At 35.8% G+C, this 10,508-nt stretch overlaps 2 protein-coding genes across 2 annotated transcripts; both read right to left on the bottom strand.

Annotated features, from left to right (window-relative positions):
* Positions 1-2,818: 2,818 nt before the first annotated feature.
* On the bottom strand, positions 2,819-4,625 carry LOC130981597 (kinesin-like protein KIN-14C). The gene is made up of 8 exons (XM_057905178.1): positions 4,604-4,625; positions 3,977-4,065; positions 3,771-3,890; positions 3,503-3,586; positions 3,250-3,339; positions 3,077-3,148; positions 2,907-2,990; positions 2,819-2,824 (listed from the first exon to the last, which is right to left on the bottom strand). The coding sequence occupies exons 1-8, from the start codon at positions 4,623-4,625 to the stop codon at positions 2,819-2,821; spliced, it is 567 nt and encodes a 188-aa protein (XP_057761161.1).
* Positions 4,626-4,809: 184 nt separating this feature from the next.
* On the bottom strand, positions 4,810-7,798 carry LOC130981927 (endoglucanase 9). The gene is made up of 5 exons (XM_057905694.1): positions 7,543-7,798; positions 6,021-6,524; positions 5,787-5,936; positions 5,595-5,706; positions 4,810-5,517 (listed from the first exon to the last, which is right to left on the bottom strand). The coding sequence occupies exons 1-5, from the start codon at positions 7,750-7,752 to the stop codon at positions 5,024-5,026; spliced, it is 1,470 nt and encodes a 489-aa protein (XP_057761677.1). The 5' UTR covers positions 7,753-7,798; the 3' UTR covers positions 4,810-5,023.
* Positions 7,799-10,508: the final 2,710 nt, after the last annotated feature.

The following is a 10,508-nucleotide window of genomic DNA, read 5'->3' on the forward strand; positions in this document are numbered from 1 at the left end:
TTGGGTGCCAGATTTTGAAGGTCTGCGCAATCAGTTACTCAAGGAGTTCCATTCTACACCCATGGCGGGACATCAAGGGGAACTGAAGACTTTTAAGGCCCTTGGTAGTGTCTTCTTTTGGCCTGGACTTTGTAGAGACATTCACAAAATGATTAAGGAATGTGAAGTTTGTCAAACCACAAAATATGTGCCTGCAAAGCAAGCTGGCCTCCTCAACCCCTTGCCGGTTCCTAAAGGCCCCTGGATGGAGCTCTCCATGGATTTCATAGTGCAATTGCCAAAATCAGCCGAGTACTCTGCGATAATGGTGGTGGTGGACCGCTTTAGTAAAACAGCTCACTTTGAGCCGCTACGGGCAGGGTTCACTGCTTCTTCAGTGGCCAAAATTTTCATTGCAGCTGTTGTTAAACTTCATGGGTTTCCTTCGGTGATTGTCTCGGACAGGGATCCTATTTTCCTCAGTAAATTCTGGCGCAACCTGTTCGAGCACAGCGAAACACGCTTGCACTATAGCACTGCCTACCACCCACAGAGCAACGGTCAAACGGAAGTGACAAATCGTTCCCTGGAGCAATACCTTCGAGCATTTACCCATTCTCGGCCACAATTATGGACGTCCTATTTGTCTTGGGCTGAATTTTGCTACAATGGATCGTTCCACTCTGCCATCCAGATGACCCCACATGAGGCACTCCATGGCTTTCCTATGAACCTGCCCCCTGGTTACGTTCCTGGCACTTCCCCCGTGGTGGAAGTCGACTCCTTCTTGAGGATCCGTGAAATCCTCAATGATGAATTGGGCTTCTATTTGCACCAGGCTCGAAGCCGCATGAAGAAACAGGCAGATAAGCACCGCCGCGATCAAGAATTTCAAGAAGGAGAGTGGGTTTTGTTGAAATTGAAGCCCTATCGGCAGATATCCCTCTTCCACAAGGAGCATCCAAAGCTGGGGAGACGATTCTTTGGGCCGTATCAAGTGCAACGGCGTGTGGGAAAGCTGGCGTACCGATTAGAGCTCCCTGACGGCTCACGGCAGCACCATTCACCCCGTCTTCCATGTTTCTATGTTGAAGAAGTTCCGTGGAGAGCCGCCAGCAGAGGTACCCGTCCTGGCGGGTGCACCTGCCGCTTTTCAGCCTCTCCCATCTGCGATCATTGCACGTCGCACGGCGATCAAAGAGGGACAACCAGTTGAACAAGTATTAGTAGATTGGGAGGGGACATCGAGGGATGAAACCACTTGGGTGAATAAAGAGGAGTTACAGAGGATGTTTTCTGATCTTGACCTTGAGGACAAGGTCATTGTTGGGGAGGGGATAGTTGATACAGTCACTACTCCAAGACCATCTCAGCAGCTGAATCCAACAAGGGAAGAAGAAGAGAGTAGTGACATTGGCCCAATTGTTAACAAAAGAGAGCGAAAGATGCCATATTGGACTAGGGACTATGTAATGGGTAAATGAATGAGAGAGCATGGTAATAATAGACAAAGTTGTTAGGATCTGATAGGGATTTAAAGAAAAGAAAAGGAGAGAGAAAGGTAGGAACAATCTAGACAGTTAGTGAGTGGAGTCATCCCTAACTCAAAGAGGGGAGAGTGAATTTCTATTATTGTTTTTGGTTCATCAATTCCACTTCCATTTTATTCTAATTCTGTTGATATTTACTGGCTTAGTTGATAATTGTGAAATTGCATTGTGCTCTAACATTCCACGTTATCTTGTGCTCAAGAATTTGAACATTTGAATTTCTTGTAATAATAATAATATTATTATTAAATTCACATTAAAAAGCTATATTTTGGACAAGTTTATTAGACCCTTCTCTCTCTCTATTATATATATTCCTATTATATAGTGTATAGTCACTACAAGAGCACAATTTCCCCCTACCATAAAAAAAGTTCTTCATTCAATGCTGTTTATGTTACTCCAACAGAATCACAAGGTGATAAGGTGATTAGGCATAATTACTTGAAAGCCCTTCAAGGTTTTGCTTGCTCTATTTCTTCAAAGGTATATTAATCATTAAACCATAACAATCAAAATTAGTTTCTTATTTATATTTTATTTGTGTCTGACAAACAAGATAGATTCATAGTATCTATTATTTGGTCGTTAGGATGTGATATTTTTCCATAAGATTGTGGAAGAGTCGGCAAATCTTCTAGATAGTAAAAATTATTGTATGAATATTGCATGTTAGAAATTTTGGATTCATACTTATGGATTATTGTTACACATTTGCAAATTCCATATACTTGCTATATAATATTAGATTCTGGGAATGATTTATTCATGTAAAATACCAAGTTAAATTAACATGTGTCCCTACCAGATCTTCTTTGTAAGGTCAACTAAGCATGTTCACAAATTACAAACTCTGCCTTTACATTTTTTTTAATAACAAGCTAAGCAGAGTCAAAGCAGCTTTTTGCAATAGGTATCACTTAACCTGTGTGCAAGAAATTTCTTGAGTAGAGAGTATGTGTAAGAACCTATGTGCTCTTTCACATGAATTGCATATGAAATATTGTTCTCTTAATCTCTTCCAAGTTCGAGCTAATCATATACATAATACATTTTTATTCTTGTTTTATAATACTTAAAACTTAAGATTTGTGCCCTTTCTCTTCTTTTAGGTGTGTGGGAGGAAGGACACAGATAAATGAGCAATTATCTAGAAGCTATTTTGTCTTTATTTTGCGTATTTGTGGGATACATGACGTATTTGATTCTTAATACACATTGATAAACTTTTATTTTTCATTTTGAGACACACTTGTAAAAATTTTTGTACTGTTATTTTAGTCATAACTTTAGTCCTAAAAAAACAGTACAAAGAATTTTACAAGTATCTCATAATGAAAAATAAAAGTTTATCAATGTGTATTAAAAATCAAGTACCTCATGTATCCCACAAATACGCAAAGTAAAGACAAAATGACTTCTAGATGATTGCTCATTCACTTGTGTCCTTTCTCCACATACCTGAAAGAAGAGAAATGGCACAAATCTTAAGTTATAAGTAAATTATAAAACAAGAACAAAAATCTGTATAAGTCAAATTGCCCTACCACAGACTTCTTGTGAGTTGCTAACTGCTCCTCCTGTTTGGATATTATCTCCTTTTGAGAAGAACAAGTATCCTATAAAGAAAGCCCACTCTATTATGATATTAAAACTTATAGGCACAGAAGTGTATAATAAAAAGGATAAAAAAATTACAACGTTGGAAATCTGTACAAACCTCAAGGGCCTTTATTTTATCTATCAAGGAATCCAATTGTTTACATTCTTTGCACTTTGCTACTTCTGCTGTTAAATCCTTTACTTGCTTCTGTTGACAATCACGGTAAGCAAGGTGAAAGAAAGAAAGATCATGTTAGGAATCAGAATACAAGTTGAATTCCAGTGCCATCATGAAGAACGATGCCAGCATAGAAAACAGCAGAACTGCATTAGCAGGTGAAAGAAAGAAAGATCAGACTGAAAAAACTTACTTTAACAGTCTCGTCAGCTGCTTCAAGATTTGAACTCATATTGTACTCCTGTGATCTTTTGTAGAAGTCCTCGTTTGAATTTGCCTGCAAAACTCAACAGTTTCAAAGAAAAATGATAAATAAATAACAATGAGGGAATCACCAGGAATCAAATAACTGACTAGCATTATTAAATCAAGTGAGGAATAACAAGAGAGAAATATTTTTGCCTGACATATTTGACCAGTTTATCAATGACTATCTTTTCTAGAATATAGCACAGTATTACCTTTCCCTCGGCAGCTGATTTCTCGCCCTGAATCCGCTCAAGCTCAGCTGATTTCTCTTTACAAATTTTCTCAGCCGCATTCCTTGCTTCCTTTTCTTCTCTATAACGATTATCTGCTTCCTTTCAAATCCAAGAAAACTTAGGCCATTAGGCAAGAGGAAAAAAAATAGACTCTTCAGTTGGGATATCCAACCAAGCATTCTTACCAACTTATCTGATTCTCCCTTTGCAATTCTCTCTTCTAAATCAGAGATTCTCTTGTTCAATTCCTCCGTCTTCTTCTTCAACTCGATCTCTGAAAAAAACATGAGTATTTAATGAATAAATGGTTGGTCTAGTGGTATCAATTTCTTATAACATGTCAAAGGAAATGTAAGTACTATGTAGCCTTTTAGAAACAGCAGCCAAAGCAACAAGGTAGAAAATTGAAGCTTTCTTCAACATCAAATTGTTAGAAATTTGAAATCATTAGACATTTACATCCCTATTCACGGATAAATTTTTTTTCTAGTAGTAGAATTCAAGGAAGCTAGCATTCAACCACATATTTAACAAAAATCAGATATTTTTAACAACACATCCAATCAACTTATCAGTTGTCACCGAAAAAGTCCACAAAGCCAAGAGAGAAACACAATACCAATATCATTGCACTTCTATTGAGCTGCCTCTAGTTCAGAAACAAGCCTCTGCTTTTCTTGGGCATCTCCTCCTTCAATTTTTTTCAAAATGAGTTGGGAAAACACTATGAAACTAAAACACCAACATAACAACCACCTAAGTACTTCAGCAAAAAAATAATTGTCCAAATAAGATCCTTAGTGGGTCAATACCTGAGCTTAGTTCCCATGCCATTATTATTTGTGTATCTTATTCAGTACCATTCACTTATCATTTTATTGATGAAAAACGTCTCTTAGCATTCTCAAATCACAATTACCAAATTCACTGATGTTACTTTGTTTAAATTACTGGTTACTCGTTAGCTTTAGAGAGCGCCATCAAAATGCACAAGATATGGTTATTTCGGTATTGTAGAGAGTAGGGAATCATAATATATTTGACTTGATGAATGACGATGACATAAACTTTTGGGGTGCTATGAGATATATAATGCACCACACGGCGTACAACATAAGTATTTGTGGTTGTGGATGGTAAAACTAAAACAAGACTAGAGGGTTAAGTAGATGTTTTTGTTGTATCTACAGTTAATTAATTAGGCTTAAGGCCGTAAAGGAAAGCACTAGCAGTCAAGCAGTAGCAGCAAAGTAGGCTAATGGGCCGACAAGGGCGGCATTGATGTAAGTTGCAGGCTCGGAGTGGCTGTAATCACCGCGCTCATCGGGGAATCCGTCATTCTGGTTGGGACCTCCAACTATGGCTCCAAGGAGTATGTTGGGGTTTGGATTCATTGAATAGTAGAATGGTTGGAAGCCTCCATCACAACCTATTGCCTGCGGATGAGCTGATAGTGAAGGCAAGGAAGATCCTCTGTGGTGAATCCTCTTGGGATAGTATGGACCATACCCTACCATGTATGACATCTTCAATGGGTTCTCTCCTAATATGTAGTCTACCTGCCTTTTCGCAATACTCCTCAATGTATTTGGAGTCACCAGGACTCCCCCACCGCAGTTGAATGTGTGCTTTGTTGCTGCCATATACTTGGAGTATGTTGTAAGCAAGAATGTTATGGATGTCACGTACTGCAGGTTGCTATCTGGAAGCTTGTACATAAGTCCCCCTGCGCATCAATTCCTTAATTAATTAATTAATTATATTTTCATTTTCAAACTATATTTATTTCTTACTTTTACTTACCTTGTGTATATTGTGTGCTTGAAGAGGGAGAGTTGGGCAAGATCTTGCACATGAAATTCTCAGCTTCTTGCTTATATTGTTCAAAGTTCTTATCACCGTTCACCAATGCTCTCTGCATTATAAACATAATCAGGCACCATTACCTTCTCTCTCTCTCTCTATATATATATATACACTTTTAGATTACTTTACCCTGGAAAGAAGGACATGTGCACCGGCATATTTGTTGTCCCAGCTGAAGATATCTGGTTGATCATCGGCTCCAAGGGACTTGACCAAATTATAGTAGTAAACAGCATTTGTGGCTCTGAAAAGCCACGCAGCTCCCCACAATAGCTCATCCTGAACAACCAACACAACAAAATGCTTATTAATGAATTAATTAGTGAATTATTCAAATGAATAATAACTGGTGTGTAGTGTTACCTTGAAACCAGAATAGGAGCAATAAAAAGGGCAAACTGCTGATCCAAGGGAACTACTATAAGAACCCTGATGCTGATATGCAAACTGGTAAACCTTCTGGGCATTCCTCAACAAGATGTTGGAGTATGTTGGGTCGACGGTTCGGAAGACAATGGAGGCAGCAGCAAGGGCAGCAGCAGTCTCAGCAGCCACATCAGAACCAGGGTTCTGAGGAGACACCCAATAAACAGTTCTAAGAGTGTCCATGTCCTCTGGCCTCTCCCAACACTTGTGGTCCACATTGGGGTCTCCAACACCAACATAGAGCCTCCCAGGTGTCGAAGTCGCGCACTTTAGAAGGTAGTCTGTGGCCCAACGAATTGCAGCCCTTGCTTCTTTGATTTCCGGACCCATTCTCTTCCCATATTCAAGTGTCCCCCATGATAGCATCGTTGTCGTGAATGCCATTGGAAAATTGAACTTCACATTGTCCCCTGCATCGTAGTACCCTCCACTTAAATCCACCTGCAAAACAAAATTTCATCTTCACTTATCATTTTTCAATATATATTTACCCCTCAAGTGGAAAGTTTTCAAAATAATTGATCATTGTATATAAAAAAATTAAAAGAACACATTATAATAAGAACCGAGATGAATTATGTAAAAAAACATAAAAAATAAAAAAGAAGGAACTATTAGAGAAGATGGTGATACAAAGGCTTCTTGTTTATGTTAATGATTATTGTTTTTTGTTTTTAGGAAAAGACATTATATACTAATAAGAAGAATGATTTTTTTTTCTATATTACAAATATTAATGAGAAGATAATAAAAATAAATAATTAAGTATAAAATAATGTAAAGCAAAAAACATATTTTTCTAAAATACAATATCCCCTGTTTTGAATATGGGAAACTACGATAATGGGTCATACGAATTGACTGGTCAACAAGTTAAGGAAAAGTGGAAAGTGAAATGGACTAATGCATGCGAAGAGTAGAGCAGAGTAGGGTGAAGATGAAAGATAACAAGAGGCACAGAGGCACGCATCGCGCAGTACAAAGCTCCAATTAGCAAAGGGGAAAGTGATGTTTCCAATTCAATGACAGTGCCAAGATTCAGGAGACCGTGACTATTCAATTTTTTTTGTTTGACTTTTGTGTGCAGAAAAGAATCTTTCGTACTGTTCAAATCGAATCGCTCGGTATTAGGTAATGCTCTAAAATAATAAAACTCTCATGTCCAAAGCAATTGGAAAAGAAGTAAGTATTTAAGATGATTTCAGTATTGCAATGTCCTTTATTTGTTTCTGGATGCGTGTAGTCTCGTGAATAGTTAGGACTAACGTGGATTTATTTACTAACTAATAATGAATTAACGATATACTTAGCATTGTTGATGATGAAGAAGCTAGCAGTAAAACTAACGAGAAGAGTAAAAGAAAAAAAACGTTAAGCAATGTAGATGATGATGAAAAAGTTGAAGCAGGGAAAAAGAGAAAAGAAGTAGAGTGAAAGTGATGAAAGAAGATGAACATACATTGGCTAAACGACCATCGAAGAGGGCAGAGTTGGACCTCCATTTGAGCTGCTGGTCGGGAGGGAGCCTTCCAGACCTCTGTCCTTGGAAGAAGAGCAATGATTTTGCCAACGCATCCCTGTAGTTCACTGGGTTGCATTCTGCCACCACTAACAACAACAATGTCAACACCCCAAACAAGCAACTACTACTACTACTTGCCATGGACATTCTTTTTTTTCTTTCCAATGTTCTCTGCCTCACTTGATGGAAATGAATTACAAGCTCCTCCCCCTTTTATAATGTTACCTAACTTAACAAAGCTATCCAAGAGACTTAGCCCATACAATCACGTAGCGTAATTCAAGGCTTTTTGCTAGCCCCAAAATAAATATTTATACACTTGCTTCGCCCTTCAATAGGGGTTTTGATAAACTTCAAAATGCCCCCCTTTTCCGTCCATGCAAATTCAAAATGCCCCATATACATTGGCTATGTGTTTATCTCAATTTTTATTTATTATTAATTTAATCATTTTATCAATTTTTTAACAAGTATATCATTCTTTATGCCAAAACAGTATTATGACATGTGATTTCAATTTATAATTTTCTTAAAAAAATAATATATACACACTAAAAAGTTATTCATCAAATTACTTATTATATATTTATACATAAATATATATTATTTAATTTATTTTTAATATATATTTTATACAAATAATTATTTTAGGTACTAATTTTTTATGTACCTAAAGTATAATTGATTTTTTAATCATTACTTTCGCATTTATTTACAGTTTTACACCAAATAAAACAACGCTTTCTAACCATCCCTTCGTATCTTTTGCTAACTTATGCATGAATGACACAATTTTCTACAGAATATTTAGCGACCATTTTGCAAATTTAATATCTTTCAATGTCTAATAACACCGTCCATTTATTAATATGTGTTCTATTTGCGTATTTAAAAATATTTGTCTCATCCATTATATCTAAATAGTGTTTGATTCATTTTTAGTTTTTAATCGACGATTTTATTAGTTATTAACTTATTATTGCCGACTTGATAACCAAACAGTCATAGCATTAGTAATAATTTGGTCTATTCACATAACTTTCTATTATTAAGAATTTTTGTTTATATCATCGGTATTTTGGGACAAATAATTTGATATCAGAAAATAGAATGAATATTTTCAGTTCATTATTTTTTATTCTTTTCCCTTCTTTTGAGTATGTGAAACAAGAAAATTGCAAATCATCAGCAATTTTCTTCTTGTTGGCTCCCGTGCAAAATTTAGCAATTGCATATAAATTATAAAAAAATGATTTAATTTTCAATTTTAGTGTGCACATAAATTACAAAAGAATAAGGATATGTCTGTATATTGTTACGGCAGGATTATCATTTTATTTCATCCAATGATCGTTATGATGTTCACGTCAAAAATAAAATAAAACCAAAATCATTATGATGTTTGATAAAATCTTTGTTTGATGTATAAAATAGTAGTAGTGACCAGTGAGCAGTCCATTGGCCAATCCATTTAGGCTTATTTTATTTCATAAAGAGGGAAAAGACATGAAAATTCAAATGAATGAAGAATGGCCTAGTTAGAAAAAGACTATACAATATAGAATAATAATGTGACATGTTTAGTAGTATGATAATTGATAAGATCACACGAGATTGTATGTAGGACCATTAGCATCAAGAATTTGGAAAACACACATGACATATTCCTCTGATTATGTTCCTCTTGTGATTGGCTTGTGTTCCGCCATGGAATCACATGTATCCTCAAATGGATCAAAACCAAACCTTTGTTTGGGAGCAGTTAGGACCGGACGAACTCATTCCTCAAAGACCAAAAGCGCAAAGTTGCCAATATTCGCATTGGCTTATTATCTTTTGTCAACATTCACATGAAAAGAAGGGGCGTGAATGGTGCCATTTTACTAATATCATATGCTCCTCGAATTACGCTAAGCAAACGGCGCCCCATTGAGTTTACCATATAATCACATTTTCCCTATTTTCTTATTACTATTTAATTAAGGAAAATCTCTTGCTTTTTCAGTGTTTTTGCTTTCAAATGCTGTGCTGCTTTTCTTGCTATCTCCCAAATCCTGTCTACTTTCTACTTTCTACTTTCTTCCTATCCTTGAGCCAATACTTTGAATCTCCTCGTTGCGCGCTTCAAAATTGTCTATTTAGTTTAACTGTTTATGCTAACCAGCAGTTTTCATTTTAAATGCCCTCGTTAAATTTATCATAAATAGAAAAGTAATATAAAAAAAAAATCTTTAGCTAATTTGTTAATTAATACGTGCTTGGTTAATACTAGCTATTATTATGAGAATTAGATGAGTATAAATCACAAAATCAACTTGCCAAAAATTTGTTTAGATACTCTAATAATATATTAGAGTTGAGGGTAAATATAGGATTATCATTGATCAATTTTATAAGATTGAACATTTATAGCGATCTACCAACAATCTTAGAATAAATTATAGAGTAAGATCATAATAAAATTAAGTGAATTTGACTCCAACTTACAAAATTAGCTCATAAGTGATGAAATATTTAAATCTTTATAAAAAGTGATATTGTTCTATCTCTGATAAACTTTAACAAGTATGATAAGAATAAATAAAAATAATTCTAGAAAGTGGCGCTTGCAGATACCGGATATCATGTCTGCAGTACTAAGAAATTAAAAATCAATGTTGAAAACCGTTACTGACAGTTGAATATGCGAAACCTGCATGAATCATGCATCAAGAAAGGCTTTGTTGTTTGCTTGACTCTCTGCTCTACGCTAAGTCGCTAAGTGCGTCGCTAACCATTACCATTAGTTCTCTTTAGCCTTCAATCCAAAATAATTTAGTCAACTAATGCTGCTGTATTTACTATTTAATTTACTCATTCCACATGAATAAAGTTTATTATAATATTTGGAAAGCAAATCAAGT

This window comes from Arachis stenosperma, chromosome 5, assembly GCF_014773155.1.
Source record: "Arachis stenosperma cultivar V10309 chromosome 5, arast.V10309.gnm1.PFL2, whole genome shotgun sequence".
In the NCBI taxonomy this organism is placed as follows: domain Eukaryota; kingdom Viridiplantae; phylum Streptophyta; class Magnoliopsida; order Fabales; family Fabaceae; genus Arachis; species Arachis stenosperma.

Coding starts and splice junctions, on each gene's coding strand:
- LOC130981927 (XM_057905694.1), bottom strand. CDS start 7,752: ATGTCCATGGCAAGTAGTAGTAGTAGTTGCTTGTTTGGGGTGTTGACA. Junction 5,937..6,020: donor GCTCCTATTCTGGTTTCAAG/GTAACACTACAC, acceptor TTGGTTGTTCAG/GATGAGCTATTGTGGGGAGC. Junction 5,518..5,594: donor AAGCACACAATATACACAAG/GTAAGTAAAAGT, acceptor ATTGATGCGCAG/GGGGACTTATGTACAAGCTT.
- LOC130981597 (XM_057905178.1), bottom strand. CDS start 4,625: ATGGCATGGGAACTAAGCTCAG. Junction 3,891..3,976: donor AGGGAGAATCAGATAAGTTG/GTAAGAATGCTT, acceptor TGGATTTGAAAG/GAAGCAGATAATCGTTATAG. Junction 3,149..3,249: donor ATAAAATAAAGGCCCTTGAG/GTTTGTACAGAT, acceptor CTTTCTTTATAG/GATACTTGTTCTTCTCAAAA.